Here is a 19,261-nt window from a genome sequence, read left to right on the forward strand (position 1 = left end):
CTGAATGTTGAGCTTTAAGCCAAGTTTTTCACTCCAAGATTACTGTAAATAAAATTTAAAGACATGATCTCATTTAATTCTCACAATATTTTTATGTAATAGATGCTTAGATTTGTTTTAAAGAGGAAACTGAGACACAGAGAAATGACAGTGTGATCAGTAGTTTTCTGGGAAGCTGGTTATCTTGGTGAAGAATAAAAGCTGACAAAATGAGAGACGTAATGAAGCAGTGGTTCAAGTTCAGTCTTTGTAACAGCCTTTCATATGAAGCCCAGCTTTACCACTTTGAGGTGATGGGTGAGCTTCATTTCATGTAGTTAAAAATGTTATATCTTCATTCCATCCTTTGAAGTGTTAATTTCTGTATACTTTATCACAACAGCTGTTAGAACAAAAATGAGACCTTTTCCAAGTGTCTTCAAATGTAACAGTTCAGCGGCATCCAGGACAGGCTAATTAAATGCTAATTACAGAAAGCATAAATCCCTTTTTTACCATCCCTTATATAGTATACTATACTATCCCTTAAATAGTAGACGGTATCAAGGCCTCAGTTAAATAGAGACAATATGACATAGATCACCAACTACTTATTGAAGAGACAAGAGAGAAAAAGCCAGAAGTGTGTGAGCTATTATCAAATGGTTGAAATAAAATAAAAGATTGATTGTAGCTGTCATCATAGCTTAGCAATAGGAAAATCTGGAGTGAAGAAATTTAGAATATAAATGTTTTCAGATAGTATTTAGATGAATTCAGTGAAGTTAAAAAATCCCACCTCATCTTGGATAAGAGCAGATGTCTCATTCATTGGGTCCTGTAAAATATTCTGTGCAATTGATGTAGTAATTGACTTAAAATGGGAACGTAATATTTACATCCTCTGGAGTTACACAATTTATGCTATGTAATAACCTTGACACGTTTACAGAATCATGTTTAATGGGCCCTCCAGAGCTCTGATGAATACCACAGTTTGGTCTGTTTTCTGCGTTTCTTAGGAGTCTGGAAAAGCTGTAGGAAATGAAATATCTATCATAAAGTTTTTGCATCTAGTTCAACTACTACTGTCAAGTTTAGCCAAAAGGCCAAAAATTCTGAATTTAGGAGATTTTAGTAGCTGCTTAGAATTAGTTTTTGAATCTGTACTATGAAGAATGTCAAGATTTTTGGCATTAAAGAGTCCTACATCTACCCACTTAAAAATGAAGGAACTTTATTGTTTAATTCCAAGTATATCACATATACTTGTATACGTATATATATATATGTATACATTTATACATATGTATACAGTTGTATACACACAAGTGTTTATATATGTATACATTTATATATATACATGTATACATATGTATAAACATATATATATGTTTATATATATATGAAATATATATATTATAGTTTCACAAGTGCATTTTATATTTTTCACCACAGATAAACAATCAGATTCTATATGGAAGAAGTCACCAAAATGCATCTGCCATTATTAAGACTGCCCCGCCAAAGGTCAAGCTGGTTTTCATCAGGTAAGACAGATATGTCTGGTTTCCTAAAACTCAAGATCTCTTCTGGAGATGTTATTATCTTATCTTATACGTAAAATATGCAATACTGTTTTATCTTTTGTTTGTTTAAGACTGTCACTGTGCTCTAAAAATATGTTTTCCTTTTGTAATTGTCACTTTAAGAAAAGCGCGTGTGCTAAGTCTTATGTCTAACTCTTTGTGACACCGTGGACTGTAACCTTCCAGGTTCCTCTGCTCCAGGCAAGAATACTAGAGTGGGTAGCCATTCCCTTTTCCAGGAGATCTTCCCAATGCAGGGATCAAACCTGGGTCTCCTGCACTACAGACAGACTCTTTACCATCTGAGCCACCATGGAAGCCCAAGAAAAGTGTAGATTGCTTTGATTCTGAGGGGTTCTTGTTATGCACAGTTCACATGATAGAACTGGTAGTTGAGGCTTATATTTGTATTTCTATTTTGAAAAATTCTTTCTTGATCTGATTATCCTCTTTTTAAATATAATAGAACATTCTAGCTTGTCATCCTCCCATCACCATCAGTTGGTACATTTGCTATGTTTGCTATCTCATTAATGCCTTCATCAAAAAATAGGCAGGAAAAAAAAAAAAAAAGAATCCAAGGAAGTTTTAGGAGCTTCATGTTAAGAGGGCAGTTGAGAAACAGAGGGGAGAAGATGTGAGCTCTACTGTCTGGAGTCGTGTGGTCCATTTGGGGTTCCACATTTGCCCACACCTTATCTGCCATCAGACTGAGCCCTTTTGGTGTAAGTGAGTCAGAATTGAGACCCCTCGTTGGTGGGAGCCATCATCGCTCCATCAGACATGGAATGAGGTTTGAGTCCATTACTGAAATGACAGATAAATCCGAATTATTTTTAGAGGATGTAACTGTATGTTAACTATCACTCTGTTTCGTTGCCTTTGGGGCCTCAGTTACTATCTATAAACTGGGGATTATAAAGCACTTACCTCATTCATTGTGGTATTTTGAAAATTAGAAATAACACAACGTTAAGGAGAGAGCAAAGGCTTGAAGAAATGCTACCTGTCCTTATGATGGCGATGATTAATATTATGCTTCCTCTTCTCAGTAGTTACTTTTTAGTAAGACCCATCCATTCCCAGGAGACAGCTGGGATTAAGAGGTTGTTTATTGCCAGTTTTGGACACTAGTGTAGATGACTGAAATATTCCTTCCATGCCATCACTTCAGTGTCACAGGCATAGCTGCTTTGCTCCTGAAAAAGTCCTACCTCAATGGCACCCCACTCCAGTACTCTTGCCTGGAAAATCCCATGAATGGAGGAGCCTGGTAGGCTGCAGTCCATGGGGTCATGAAGAGTTGGACATGACCAAGCGATTTCACTTTCACTCTTCACTTTCATGCACTGGAGAAGGAAATGGCAACCCACTCCAGTGTTCTTGCCTGGAGAATCCCAGGGACAGCAGAGCCTGGTGGGCTGCCATCTATGGGGACGCACAGAGTTGGACACAACTGAAGCACCTTAGCAGGAGCAGCAATGACCTTTTATCCTGTTCATTAGCACTTTCTGGATTTCCAGGGTTTGTTGCTCTTGTATCTAGGGGGAGAAACCTTCCTCCTCCCCATTTGTGTAATGACAGTCTCCTCTGGTTTACTAACCTTTAAGTTCTGTTAGACACCAGTCCCTTTACCCTTCCTATTGCCAGACGCTACAAATTTAGTTAGATGATGAAAACATGAACAGACTTGAGAAAAGGTCAGCGACTCAAAAATTTAAAGTGTCCATCAATAGAAGTCCATACAAGTAAAGAGTTGAAGCCATTTAAGCTTGAAAACTTGGTTTAAAGCTGTGTGAGGATCACATGAGATGTTACGTAGCATTCAAGAGTGTCTGCACATCAGGGCTTGGCACTTTGTGGCCACTGCCACAAGGGATGTTATTACTGATTAACATTATTGTTATGTCTTTGTCATCTGTGGGGCCTTTATACTCATGCTGACTCATCCCATTTTAAAGGGAGCAAAAAGAGAATTGAATAGGATCCAAAGGAAATCATTTAATGCAATTAAGTAGTTGGGAAATAGAACTCCCTGCTTCAAGAAAGAAAGATTAAATGATTTGAAGTTATTTAGAAGACAGAAGAGAAAGCTGAGTAAAATTTTAATAATAGTAATAAAGTCCCATTAATTTAGTGTCTGGTAGTTTCAGTTTTGGACTGTTCAGAAGGGATTAGCATCAAGCAAAAAATTTGCTCAGCAGTTAATGGTGTAAGCGTGATTGAGGATGCTGCTGAATACTTATTTACTAGACATGATTTTAAGCAGTTTACAAATATCAATCAGAATACATCATCAGGTATAATCAGAATACATCATCTATTTATGAACCTTTCTTGCATGGTCATTAAATCACTGTGTCTAGCACATAGTGGGGCTTCAGAAAGCTTTATAGAATAAATTTCCTTTCAACTCTTACTGAGCAATCCAGATCATATATTCTCCAAATGCACCTATCATAGTAAGTTAGTTTTATAAAACTCCTTATAGTTTAGTCCCTCTCCCCAACTTAAGAAGATTTTCTGTATCTTCTTTTGTAAGGAGAAAAATAACATGGGCATGATTCTGAACAATCTATTGTTGTATCTACTTTTAGACTGTCTAAAGGAAAAGGAGCTTGAATTGAAGCAAGAAAGATGTTCCTCTGCTCATAGCTTTTGTTTGATGCAATAGATACATATCTAGTAATTTGCATGCCAGCGCTTTATTAATTAATTATGATGCAGTTTCTATAGGGAAGGAACTAATCATTTGACTAAGAACTCTTATCTAAAGTGATCAGTTCTTTTCTAAAGCAAAACTGAACTCTCAGGCTTAGTGATTATAAAAAGAAATCATCAATTCACTCAGCCTGGGCTTGAAAGTCACTCATGATACCACAGCTGTTTGAGCTTGGTCAGTTTCCTGAGCTATTTCATAAATTGTCTAATGTATTAGTACATGTAAATTGCCTGGAAATATGGACTCAACATATATGGCTGCTATAGAGATGAAGATGGTGGTGATGATGGCAAAAAATGTGGGAGGGGGACAGGATGAGGTAAAAGAGAAGGAAAGTAGTAATTAGGGTGAAAGAAAGAGGAGGGAAAAAAAGAACCACTTCTCATATATACATTGTTTAATTCCAGAATCTTGACTATTTTTTGAGTGAATCACATTCACAGTTTAAGAATGCTCTAATTAACATCATAATGGTTAAGCACTGGAAGAGATAGCTACAGACATTATATACAACCATTTCTAGTAAATGTTAGAATAAGAGATGAGGACACAGCCTACCTAAAATGTCCTTTTTAGTTTCCTGTCTGCTGTTGCTAGACTGCTGCTGCTGCTGCTTCTCTGTTGTCTTCTATTTTTAATGATGACCTGATATTCTAACAAGGAGTAGAATGCTCATTAATTGAGGAATGTACAAAGAGAAACCTAATTAACATGAATGAATCCTCATGTCAATATAATATAGTAAATTTTACTAAGTAATATTAAATAGGGCCAGAATTCAAAGCACTTAAGGAGTTAAGAAAGAAAATCTAAATGAAAAAATTTTATTGTTCATTAGCTGTGTACATCACTAATAGGGGTAGCTTGGTAGATTGGTGTCCTATTCATGTGTGGTAACCTGTGCATTTATGTGCTAAGCAATATGGCATCCTTGCTTCTTTGGGCTGATTGACTAATTCATGCCTCATTTAGAGACATCTTTCAACCTCTGCCTATGTACTACCTCCTTCAGACTATTGTCACAAGAATAGTTTTGCCTATTTTGGAACCAAATCCTGAAACAATTAAGTACTGATTTGTTACCAAGTTTCAAGAGGTTAGCACTTAAATCATCTCAGTACAACAGATGCAATTATACTTTTCTTTAAAATGGCATAACTTGCTTTGTGTTATATGTATGCTGAGTCACTTCAGTCATGTCTGACTCTTTGTGAACCCATGGATGGTAGCCCATGGCTGCAGGCTTCTCTGTCCATGGAATTCTCCAGGCAAGAATACCGGAGTGGGTTGCTATTTTCCTTCTCCAGGGGATCTTCCCAACCCAGGGACTGAACCTGCATCTCTTAACACCTCCTGCATCGGCAGGCGGGTTCATTACCGCCAGTACTACCTGAGAAGCCCTTGTGTCATATAATGTTACTTTAAAAACCAATCTTTATAAATTGTATGTCTTTGATTATTGCTTCTATATGGCAGTATTTCCTTCCTTTGTTGAAACTGCTGATTCCCTGTGCATTTCCAGTATACAGAAAATTTTGGCTTTTATACCTGAGTAACTCTTTTTCAAATTTATTGACAAGGGAGGTAAGAATGGGAACTGGCTACAGGTTTAGGAGAATGAGTGGCAATAAAATAACCCCAGGAAGGTGTGAAAATATGCCGCAGGTAACATTTTAATTAACTAGGGCTTTTAGTCTGTAGTGATATACGTTTGTGTAATCACGTCCTTGTTGTAACACTTGCCTTTGTTCATATACTAATTGATCTATAATTCAAAAAGTGGGTCTGTGAGTCATCAGGGAAAATGAGCAAGTTGCTGCTGTGTGTACATGACATAGGCTTCCCTGGAGGCTCAGATGGTAAAGAATCCATCTGCAAATGCAGGAGACCTGGGTTCCACCCTTGGGTCGGGACGGTCTCCTGAAGAAGAGAATGGCTACCCACTCTAATATTCTTGCCTAGAGAATTCCATGGACAGAGGAGCTCAGCAGGCTATAGTCCGTGGGGGTCACAAAGATTTCGGACATGACTGAGTGGCTAACACTTTCACCTTCAAACACGACTTACTTACGTAATCACTTTTGCCCTTTTCTCCCGCATTATTAGATTTTGGACGATACTATAATCATGTGATTGTGCCCAGTGGCACATCTGGGCTGTGGTGCACTCAGTGATTCTACTCTAGATCATCTAGGTGCATATTACACTGTGGGTGCTTACTATGTACCACACATTCGACTCGGAGATTTTCTGTTCCATACGATCTCCTCTGCACAAGCACTCCAATTTTAGTACAGGAGAAGCAGTGTATTAATATGATGAAGAATGAATTGCTGTATTTGGCAGTGCAAGGATCCAAGGAGATTAATGATCTCGCCTGCAGCTCTAGTGATACCTTCCCCCACTATCAAAAATTAAATGTCATGTATAACAACTCACTCTCCATTACTTAATTACATGTGGAAAATGTGTACTGTTAAAAACTCCTGGGGCTAAAGGAGGCCACATGAAACTGAAACCCTTGGAAAGATTTAGTGCTAGCTGTCAAGCCCTACCAAGTGAAAGTGGACTCACCATGGGACCCACCTCACTGTATCCATTGAACACATGTCTTGTTTTCATAATTAAAAAATACGGGTGGCCTGTTATCCTCTAGTCTTGCCCCTAAAAGATGATATTGATTCTAAATTAATGTGAATGTCAAAGTAAGTCCATTTGAATAAGATCCTTATTGTGCTCTTGCTTCTTTATATCTAGTTTTGATAAATAGGAGGGAAAAAAGATTGTGGGATCAAGTATGAGTTTGACTTTTACAAGGAAACATTCATGCGTTTATTGCATAAGTATTTTCAGAGTGCCTACCTGTGCTGGTGCTGTGGAGTGACACAGAGAACATCATTTCTGCCCGAAGGATGGACACAGAGAGTAAAACAGTCTGGTGCCTTATCCAGCGGTGTAAGTGCCATGACGCTGTAGGGACATATAGGAGACACGCCTAACCTGGTCTTTGTAGCCTATAAGTGTCACAGATAAAGATGGTTAAGCTCAGAGTAGAAGGGAGGAACATAGCTGCATATGTCATTTGATATGATCTCTGTAAATAAGCATTTTCTTACGCTCATGGATCATTACAGGATGCAGTGCCCCTTTTCAAGCGCACAGTAGAACATCATCCATGGCACACATGACAAGGAGCTTTGAGGAAGAGCCCTATCATTAGCACTGGACTATGTTAGGAGTTGTAGAGGGTGGAGACTCTCCCGCAGTTTCAAGGCTCTTCTGTTTCTCTGTTTAGTTGGCCTATGTGATAGATCCATAGGTCTCTCAAATGCTCTGAAATCCTGACTCTTTCTTCAATACTTGTTTTCTGTACTATCAATTTTGAATAGTAATTTTAATTATTAATTTTATATTCATAAGTAGAATTTATAACACTTTTAGTTCAAGAGCAAGGTGGAATTGGAGTGTTTTATGTTTTGATCTTTTGTCAAAAGCATTGGAATTTATGTATCCAAATAAGAAAAATTATTCCCTTTGACAGATTGTGGTAACCTTGGGAAGTTGTGTACATTTCATCCAGTTATCATTCCACTGGGTCATACACTTCTGAAATCATCTTGAAAGCCTAAGACATACTTTTTTGAATATCTACAGTAGCCATAGATTTTCCTCTTTCGAGGGTGGTTGTAGCTAGGTTGTCTGAAATAACCAGAAATTTTACATGAATTCAGGTGCATTTAGTGAACTGTATTTAGTCAGTTAGGTAAAGTGCTTAGCAAGCAAGCCCATCTTTCTTGTTTGACTTGTAAAGGATCTTTGAAAGCCATTTTTATTATTTGATGAATAGAATTGCAAATTTTGTTCTTTATTGCTCCTATTTCTTAATACCAGCTTGTGGGAATTATGACTATATGTATTTCACTTTTAGCACTCAGAAACAACTAATTGTGATGGTCACAGAGATAATAGGGTGTTTTTTCTTTACACTTTGTTGGGGGCAATATTTTTACTTCTCTCACTGTAGAATGCCTGTTTCCTTTGGTAGATGCTCCTCCCCTGAACACACATACATGCCCACAATGTATGTAGCATGATGAAAGAGTAAAACTATTAAATCTAGGTGGAATCTAAAGGAACCAGATCTTTCTCTCACTGCCAAGGTGTCACCAGTGGGTGGACATGAGACCTAAGTTTGAGCAATATGATGCTTTAGGCTTAGAGCAGAAAGCAAGAAATTTGAGCGATTTTATATGTATGGTGTTTATTCATGGAGTCACAGGGCCTTGATCAGAGGTGCCTGCTGTGATTTCCTTCTTCTTCCTGCTTCCTTGTCCTCTGGAGGTCTCTTAGTTCTCATTTGTTCTAAGTCTGATAATATAGCCTGCCTATGTTCTGTGAGATCCCAGTAGCCCTCTAATAAATTACCTTTTGCCTCAGTTCAGTTCAGTGACTGTTGTGTCTGACTCTGTGACCCCATGGACTACAGCATGCCAGACTTCTCTGTCTATCACCAACTCCTGGAGCTTGCTCAAATTCACGTCCATCAAGTCAGTGATGCCATCCAGCCATCTCATCCTCTGGCATCTCCTTCTCCTCCTGCCTTTAATCTTTCCCAGCATCAGGGTGTTTTCCAATGAGTCAGTTTTTCACATCAGGTGGCCAGAGTATTGGAGCTTCAGCTTCAGCATCAGTTCTTCCAATGAATATTCAGGACTGATTTCCTTTAGGATTGATCAGTTTGATCTCCTTGCAGCCCAAGGGACTCTCAACAGTCTTCTGCAACAGTCTTCTCCAACCCCACAGTTCAAAGGCATCAGTTCTTTGAGTCTAAGCTTTTTTTATGGTCCAACTCTCACATCTATACATGACTACTGGAAAAACCATAGCTTTGACTATGCTGACTTTTGTCTCTGCAAAGCGATGTCTCTGCTTTTTTATATGCTGTCTAGGTTGGTCATAGCTCTTCTTCAAAGGTGCAAGCGTCTTTTAATTTCATGGTTGCAGTTACCATCTGTAGTGATTTTGAAGCCCAGCAAAATAAAGTCTGACACTGTTTCCATTGCTTCCCCATCTATTTGCCATGAAGTGATAGGACCGTATGCCATGACCTTAGTTTTTTGAATGTTGTGTTTTAATCCAGCTTTTTCACTCTCCTCTTTCCCTTTCATCAAGAGGCTCTGTAGTTCCTCTTCACTTTGTGCTGTAAGGGTGGTGTCATCTCCTTATCTGAGCTTGCTGCTGCTGCTGCTAAGTCCCTTCAGTTGTGTCCGACTCTGTGTGACCCCATAGGTGGCAGCCCACCAGGCTCCCCCATCCCTGGGATTCTCAAGGCAAGAACACTGGACTGAGTTGCCATTTCCTTCTCCAGTGCATGAAAGTGGAAAGTGAAAGTGAAGTTGTTCAGTCATGTCCAACTCTTAGCGACCCCATGGACTGCAGCCTACCAGGCTCCTCCGTCCATGGGATTTTCCAGGCAGAGTACTGGAGTGGGTTGCCATTGAGCTTAAGTTGGCCTAAATTACTTTCTATTGCTTGCTGCCAAAGAGTCCTAATGAATAGGAAGGATGATAAAATTAGAGCTCTCTGAACAAGTCATGAACAACCAGTGCAAGTTCCCTCTGCTTATATGCATGTCACATGTTGGCTTTTAGCCATGATCCTGAAAAGATATTGTCCTTCAGACATCCTTAGCAGAACCATAAGACCTCGAAACAAGTCCCTCCTGGGGATCCCCAATATGACAAGTTACCACTGCTACTGGCTCTTGAAATGAGATTACTACGATGATTTCAGAGAAATCAAGCAGGATTTTACTCAGTTTTATACTTGGTAGGAAGAGTCACCTTTTATAGTTCATGGCCTTTTGGTGAGGATTGGATGTCTGAACAACATTCAGGCTGTTCCTGACAGGATGAAGAGAGTGGCTGTGAGTATCTACTGTACTGTCTTTAGAAAGAGTGTCTATGAGAAACTTGATAGGCTATCATTTATCCCATCCAGTCCTAAAGCTCCCATATTAACTCTTGCACCAACCTGCACTGTGAGATAATTTGAGTCAACTTTTCCTCTGTACAGTTGGCAATCATTATTTAGAACTTGCCTGGGGCCACCTTTGCAAACTGTGGGTTTAGATGCTGAGTTACTCCCAGCAGCCCTCATTAGTGATTGACATTGTTTGGAATGCCAAGGAAATAGAGGTCATAATTCCACTGTCGTTGGACATTTGTTTCAGATTCAGCATGGTCAGCTATTTTGGTGGTTTCTTCCAGTTGGGAATTAGAAACTATTTAGTGTGTTCATATGGTTAGAAATATCTCCTGGAATCTTTTCAGAAAGGAGTTTTGCTCCCACTGAGATGTAATGATCTGCTTTGTATTACATGTTACTTCTAGTTTATTTGCATAGAACTTTCCTGGATGAATGTTAATTTATTGTCATGTTTCAATTAATACGGCAAATATAGATTTTATTTTTTCCATCCTCAAGTATCTCACATCACTATTTTTAGTACAGTCAGAAAAAAAATTATCTAGGCCTGTTTAGTTGTATTCATATCTTCCTCATATATGCAGCTTTGTGTGTCTATGCACCTAAACGATGTGCTAGGCTCCAGACTGTAGTAGTAATCATTCTATACAGAACAGGTTGCACAAAATTAAATCAACTTACTTAGGAATCCAGGTTGAATTCAGGCACATAGCTTCTACTTTTGATATAATGCTATTTTGTTGATATGAAATAGGATTCTACGGCTTTAGTGAAAATGAATTTCCAAGAGGCAAGACCAGATCGGTTCTGAAGACAAAATGATTTTAAGTGATAATGTAATTCAAATGTATTCTTATCACACTTGTACTTTTTTGTCTTAGTCAATTTTTTAAATTGTGATAAAATATGCATAACATAAAATCCACCTTATTAGCCATTTTTAAGTGTACAATTAAGTAGCATTAAGTATATTCATATTATTGTACAACCATCACCACCATCTATCTACAAAACAGTTTATACCTTGCAAAACTGAAACTCCATACCCATTGACAAGTAACACCCATTCTCTCCTTCCCCCCACCTCCTGGCAACTATCTTTCTGCTTTCTGAATTTAACTACACTGGATACCTTGTAAAAGTGGGCTCATACAGTATTTATCCTTTTGCTACTGGCTTATTTCACTTATCACAATGTTTTCAAGGTTCATCCATGTTGCAGCATATGTCAGAATTATCTTCCTTTTTTAAAACTGAATGATGTCCCATTGTATGTTTGTCCGTTCATCTGTTGAGAAACACTTGGGTTGCTTCTACTTTTTAACTATTGTGAATAATAGTACTATGAACATGAGTGTACAGATGTCTGTTTGAGACTCTATTCTCAATTCTTTTCCATATATATCCAGAAGTGAAATTGCTGAATTTTGTGACAATTCTACTTTTAATTTTTTGAGGAACTACTATATTTCCCATAGCAACTGCACTGTACTGCATTCCTACTGACTGTAGGCAAGGGTTCCAGTTTCTCTACAACCTCATCAACCGTTATCAGTTTCTTTCTTTCTTTTTTTGATAGTAGCTGGGTATGACTATTGGGTATGACTTCTTCTTGGAGAGAGATCTTTTCAAGTCATTGCCTGTCTTTTAGTCAGGTTGTTTTGTTGGTGAGTTTAGGAATTCTTTTATGTATTCTGGATATTAACTCATCATCAGATATATGATTTGCAAAAGTTTTCTCTCATTCCATAGATTGTCTTTTCCACTCTGTTGATCCACTGAGTTTTTCATGTTAATGTAGTCCAATTTATCTATTTGCTATTGCTTGGGCTTTTGGTGTCAGATCCAAGATATTGCATCATTGCCAAATCCAATGTCATGAATTTCCCCATGTTTTCTTGTAACAGTTTTATAATTTTAGCTCTTATGTTTAGGTCTTTGATCCATTTTGAGTTAATGTTTGTATATGCTATAGGGGAATAATCCAACTTCATTCTTCTGCATGTGGATATCCAGGTTTCCCTGTGCCATTTGTTGAAAAGATCATCCATTCTCCCATTGAATAATCCTGGAGCCCTTGTTGGAATCATTTGCCCCTACATTTGAGATTTATTTCAGGGCTTCCTATTTATTCCATTGGTTTATGTGTTTGTTCTTAAGCCAGTACTACATTGTTTTGATTACTATAGCATCGTAGTATATTGTGAAATTAGGAAGGGTGAAACCTCCAACTTTGTTCTTCTTTTTCAGGATTGTTTTGGCTATTCCATATACATTTTAGGATGGAACACATTTTTGCTTTTAAAAGAAGGAAAATGGCTCCTTGGAGATATCTCAGACCCTAATAAATTGAAAGTCATGGGTTTCTACAAATGCATGCAGGCACATACAGCTCATTACATCAGATGTCTTTTTTTCATCATTCAGAAATTTTTGTCATAGGCTCAGTGTCTTTTCCTGAGGGATAAATACATTTTCTTCATATCTCATTAATCTTTCTTTTAACTACAATTTGTAGCATTCTTTTAGAGCTTATGTTAGAGAGAGAATCTCATATTTAATCCTAAGGCATTAGTCAATGATTGCTGGATTGATGCTTCAAGTAGCATGTTATTGAAATCTCTTACTACAATTTAATTACGATTACAACTTTGAGGGATAAGATATAAACATAGAGGGTTTTTATCAACAAATCTCTGTATGTGACATGTGTATACTTATAAGAATGCAGTGAGGTATTAGAAGAACAGAAAAAAGTTGCTGAGAAAACCCATGTAAGCAGTTTAGAAATTCAGAGGAGAGAGAGATTACTGTTGTAGAAGTGGATACAGCAAGAGCTAGTTAATGCTACCTGAGAATATTTACATGGGAAAAAAAAAATGTCCAAACTGCATGAACAAATTTCAGTATTTATTGAGTACCTACGGTATCTCAAATACTATATAAGACATGCACATATATAACTCTACATCAAGCAAAGCAAGCACCAAAAGAGGAAACTGTATGCTGTTGGGTTATTCACGGTATATTTGCAGGCTTGGTTGCACAGAGGGGTTTCCACAGTTGAAAAGGGAGTGATTTGAATTGACTGAGACACACAGAAAGCAGAGCAAGGAAACCAGCAGGGACACTGTTGTTAACGTGAAAAGTATTTGAATTAGATGGTGACATAGGATCAGAACAAAAGAGGAAAAAAAGAATGAAATCTTTAGAATGAATCCTTCAGACTTGGTAATTTCTATGGGTATAAGGGTTGATGGTTGAATGAATTAAGAGTAACTGAGAACTTTGCTCCTGGATGTGAGAATCTGAGACTTAAATTTATATTATAAAACATTGAATGTAAACTATTGTTACTATGAGATAAGTTTCAAACATGGGGTCAGGAAGATCCCCTGGAAGGAAATGACAACCCACTCCAATATTCTTTTCCTGGGACATCCTGTGGATGGAGGAGCCTGGCTGGCTACAGTCCATGGGGTCGCAAAGAGCTGGACATGAGATAGTGACTAAATAAGAACAATAACATTGTTACTATGCTTTAGTGTTATGACATATTATCCCTTAATTCTATTAGAATATATTATCCTAATTTTATAGATTAAGACGTAAGATTTTTTAAAAGTTTCTTAGTATATTGTTTATGTCTTACTGATGGAACTGAAGATAGAACTGTACATCTACCTAGGTGTCCTTAGGACTGGATTTCTTTCCAGAATAGCACCTAGTTGTCTTACACTGTAGATAATCCTGAATTCATTTTTTAACTAGGGTATAATTTCTACTCAAAGCAATAGATTTTAAGTGTTCAATTTGTTGAGTTTTGATAATATAAAATATATGCCTGTGTAGCCATCACTCAAAACAAAAATATAAGAAATTCATTCACCCTGGCAAGTTTCCTGGTGCTCCTTTCCAGTTAGTTCCCCTTCCCAGAACCAACACTTCTGATTTCTGTCACCAAAGATTCATTTTAACTTTTCTTGAGCTTCATGAAAAAAAAAAAAAAATCAAACAGCATCTATTATTTTGTGTCTGGTTTCTTTCATTTTATATAATTTTTAAAAGATTTATCCTTGTTGTCATGTATATCAATAGTTCCTTAAATTATTGAGGAATACCATCCCAATCTGTGAACATTCCACAATTTGATGATCCATCCTGCTGAAGGTGGATGTTTGGGTTGTTTCCAGTTTTTAGCTATTCTGATTAAAGTATAAGCATGATTTTGGGGGAGGAAAGTTATAGAATAAACTAGTTTAGGACATATTTGAGTCAGGATAGACTCAGTTATGCTACAGTAACTAGCAGCCCAAATCTCAGTGGCTTAAAACAACAAAGGTTTATTTCTTTCTCAAGTTACATGTCCACCTGGGCTCAGCAAGGGGGCCTCTCTGCTCACTACGGTCCTTCATGTACCCAGTCAACAGAAGTTCCATCTCAGCTTGTGTTTCCATAATCACCAGGGCAGAAAAGCAAACATAGTTAATCAAGTACTGGTTCCATTTTAAAGGTGAAGAAAAACACAAGCCAGAGGATTTATGAATATCCCTAATTACTATCACAGGAGACTACTGGGAGAATTACACTCCATCGTACTGTTCACCACCCGACCTGCACTATCGAGCACAATGAATATTTCAAAGCATTGTATAGTCATTATATTTATATGAGGGATGGGTAATATAGATGTAACACTCCAGAGTTTTTTTTTTTTTAGTCGCTCAGTCATATCTGACTCTTTGCAACCCCATGGACTGTAGCCTATCAGGCTCCTCTGTCCATGGGATTTTCCAGGCATGAGTACTGGAGTGGGTTGCCGTTTCCTTCTCCAGAGGATCTTCCCAACCCAGGGATCAAACCCGGGTCTCCCACATTGTAGGCAGATGCTTTACCATCTGAGCCACCAGGGAAATCCACTCCAAACTTGAGTATGAAAAGTTGATCAAGTCAGAGTGAGTAAACTTAGAACTCTGCACTGCATCTTCATCTTGAAGAAAATTATGAAATAAATTTACGAGTAAATTGTGACCCAGTGGAACTTTTCCCCAAGGTAGATCTGGGGATAATAGCTTGGGTATATGAGAGAAGAAGATATTTGTGGCTTTGGGTCAAGCTATTAAAATGGGAAACACCATAACACAATAGTTAAAAGAGTAGGTTTTGAAACCAGATAGCTGGATTTTAGCCTCAGCTTGCTATTTATTAGCTTTGAGACTTTGGTCAGGTATCTTAATCTCTGTGTAAAGTAAAGAAAATAATTGTAACTACCACTTAGAGCTGTTATGAAGGTTAAATGAGTTAACGTATAAAAAAGAACAGTGGTACATGGTAAGAACTCAAAAGTTATGCTTTTGGTGATCACGTTTTCCAAATCAATACCTTTTGCTATGTATTACTTTTCTTGTTGTGTAACAAACTGCCACAAATTTAATGGCTTAGACCAACACACATTTATTATCTGGTAGTTCAGTAGGTCAGAAGTCTGACACCGAGGGGTTGGGCTCTCTATTTAACATATCACAAAGCAGAAATCAAGATGCTGGCTAGATTGACTTCTCTTCTGGAGCCTTGGGGAGAAATTCACTTCCAGGCTCATTCTTCTTAAGTTTATTTCCTTGTTGGTTCTTTTTTTTTTTTTTCTTTTAAACTTTTTATTTTGTCTTGGGGTATAATCAATTAATAATGTTGTGATAGTTTTAGTCATATGTATGCATGTATCCCGGAGAAGGAAATGGCAACCCACTGCATGGCAAAACCCATGGACAGAAGAGCCTGGTGGGTTACAGTCTGTGGGGTCACAGAGTCAGGCACAGCTCAGCGTCTACTACTACTACTCCTATACATGTGTCCATTCACCCCCAAACACCCCTTTCATCCAGGCTGCCCTATAACACTAAATAGAGTTCCCTGTGCTTGTCCTTGTTTTTTTTCTTCAGTTGCCATGGTTCTTTGTGACCCTATGGACTACAACATGCCAGGCTCCCCGGTCCTTCACTATCTCCTGAAGTCTGCTCAAACTCATGTCCATTGAGTCACTGAAGCTATCTAACCATCTCATTCTCTGCCCACCCTCTTCTCCTTTTGCCTTCTATCTTTCCCAGCATCAAGGAGATCTTTTCCAATGAGTCGGCTCATCACATTAGGTGGACAAATTATTGCAAATTAAGCTTCAGCATCAGTCCTTCCAATGAATATTCAGGGTTTATTACCTTTAGTATTGACTGGTTTGATCTTGTAGTCCAAGAGACTCTCAAGAGTCTTCTGCACCACAATTTGAAAGCATCAATTTTTTGGCACTCAGCCTTCTTTATTGTCCAGCGTTCATGTCTGTACCTGACAGAAAAAAACCATAACTTTGACTATACAGACCTTTGTTAGAAAAGGGATGTCTCTGCTTTTTAATATACTGTCTTAAGTTTGTCATAGCCTTTTTTCCAAGGAGCAAAAGTCTTTTAATTTCATGGTTGCAGTCACTGTCTGCAATGATTTTGGAGCCCAAGGAAAGAAAATCTGTCACTGCTTCCACATTTTCCCCTTGTATTTGCTTGTTGGTTATCCTAAAATGGATATAGCAGTGTATACATGTCCATCCCAAACTCCCAACTATCCCTTCCCCCTGTTTGTTCCCGCTGCAACCATAGGTTAATTCTCTAAGTCTGTGAGTCTCTTTCTGTTTTTTAAGTTCATTTGTATCATTTCTTTTTAGATTCCACATATAAGGGATTCATACAATATTTCTCCTCTGTCTGACTTACTTCACTCAATATGACAACCTCTGGGTCCATCCATGTTACTGCAAATGGCCTTATTTCATTCTTTTTCTTGTCTGAGTAATACTCTATTGTATACATGTACTACATTTTCTTTATCCATCCCTCTGTCAGTTGACATTTAGGCTGACATATCTTGGCTGTTGTAAACAGTGCTGTAGTGAACGTTGGGTGCCGGTGTCCAGCCCCGGTGGAGCCAGGGAGATTCAAAGGTGGGGACGGAGTCGGCGTCCTTGGAGAAATACATATTTAATTACAGATATATAGAGAGATTAGAAACGGATAGTGTAGTAGGAAAATTAGTGGAGAAAAAGAGGCTGAATAACTTGGTTTACGTGGAATAGCATCCATGCTCCAGATGGGAATTCAGCCAGAGAAACGGGGAGCAAGAAAGAAACAACATGGGGGAATCAGTATTTTCAGAAACTGATCCGATTTCTTTATTTTGGGGTTTGCTTATGTACCTTCTGTTACACATAGGGATGAATACAGAGACACGCGGGGGTCAGCAGTCCTGACCTTTATCAAAATCAGGTGCTTCACATAAAAAGGTCTTAGGGATTTTACATCATCTTCTGGCCATGAGTGAGACCTGCTGACATTTTATGATCCTTTCTTTCTGATAACCAAAAAACTTATTTCTTCCAAGGGTGTTTTTTCTTAAACCAGGCACCACCCTCCAAATAAAGTTACATTCCTATAGGGTGAGGGTGTAGTAAGTTACAATCAAGAAAGGAATTTATTTAACCCAAGGTTAACATGATTAATCTTAAAGGTTAATACTTATTTCTCCTATATGCTTAAAGGTTAATACTTATTTCTCCTATATGTTAGTTATATCATTATAAGGGCAGGGAATATGGAGATTTAGCAGCAAACATCAGCCCAACAAATGAAAGTCCTTTCACCAATGCTCCCCTTAAGATCTATTTAGTCTTAAGATAGTGATAAAGTTACATTTTTACATAGCAAGGACACAGTGATTTATAACAAAGTACAGTGATCTATTACAAAAGAGAAAATTCATTAACTCAAAAAGTCTAGTATTGCTAACCTTAAAAATTACTATATTTCCTTGTCTATAGTCCAAATACATTGATTAATATATTCCCAGGTGCCTAAGGATATGGAGGCCTGGCGGCAATCATTGACTCAACAATGAGAAAAGCCCTATGCTAATTAAGACTTTCAAAATACTCCAAAACTCTCTGTGCTGTTTATGGTTAAGAGGTAGAAAACAATCATGTGAGTAGTGGCAGGAGTATGGATAATCCTGTCACACAAGCTAGTCTGTCAGCAGAGAGGTTTGACCTAAGACACCCTTGTAACACCCAGGGCAGGGAATTAGCAGCAATTATTGGCACAACAAATGAAAAACCCTTCACCAATATAATTCCTAACCAACCCACTATACTAATAATTTCTAACTCCCCAAAAGAATTTGCCTTTAGTAAGTCTAAAACATCTCGTGCCTCTCGGATTGGGAGGCTGTAAACAATCACATGTGGCCGGGCGAACCTATACAGGCGGGCTAGGTAACCTTCAGAGGAGTCCGTAAGCTGAAACACTCTTGTCACGCCCAGGAATTTTTATTGACTTGGAGCTGCAAGTTAACTCCTTCTCCGAGAGAAATGGTTATGGGGGAGAGTCCCCGGTAAAGTCAGAAGTGTAGGTGAGAGCATAAAACAGACTCTGGTTTTGGGGATAGATGCTCAGGAACAGGGGGTTTCCTGAGGCTTGATGATGCCTTTGCGTATGCCAAGCCTCCTTCCTCATGACCTTTGCCCTGGGCGGAGTTCCTCACACTGGCCCCCGGCAGCTGGGGTGCCTATATCCTTTCCCCACTCCAGTATTCTTGCCTGGAGAATCTCCTGGACAGAGGAGCCTGGTGGGCTACAGTCCGCTGGGTCACACATAGTCAGACACGACTGAAGCAACTCAGCATTCACCCACGCATACCCTTTTAGATCAGGTTTTGGTACAGTATGGAGGTTCCTTGTTGGTTCTTAGTTGGAGATTTCTCTTAGTTTTTAACGGTCATTCACATTATTTGCCATGAGGCCCCTTTTATCCTCAAGCCAGAGATGATACTTGTAATCTCTGACTTTCTATCTCCGACCTCCTGACATTCCTTAGAATTCTTGTAGGTCACCCTACTAACTTTAGAGATCAAGGCAATCTCTAAAGTTAGTAAGCTCCAAAAAGTGAAA

The 19,261-nt window shown here is 38.3% G+C and overlaps 1 protein-coding gene across 3 annotated transcripts in view; it reads left to right on the plus strand.

Annotated features, from left to right (window-relative positions):
• The window catches only part of PATJ (PATJ, crumbs cell polarity complex component), a 386,097-nt gene that overhangs the window by 240,265 nt on the left and 126,571 nt on the right, over positions 1-19,261 (plus strand). For all 3 annotated transcript variants that reach the window (XM_018044918.1, XM_018044920.1, XM_018044927.1), the window contains exon 29: positions 1,438-1,529. In XM_018044918.1, the coding sequence (XP_017900407.1) occupies positions 1,438-1,529 (92 nt within the window). The remainder of the gene's footprint in view (positions 1-1,437; positions 1,530-19,261) is intronic.

Source organism: Capra hircus, chromosome 3 (genome assembly GCF_001704415.2).
Source record: "Capra hircus breed San Clemente chromosome 3, ASM170441v1, whole genome shotgun sequence".
NCBI classification, from domain to species: Eukaryota; Metazoa; Chordata; class Mammalia; order Artiodactyla; family Bovidae; genus Capra; species Capra hircus.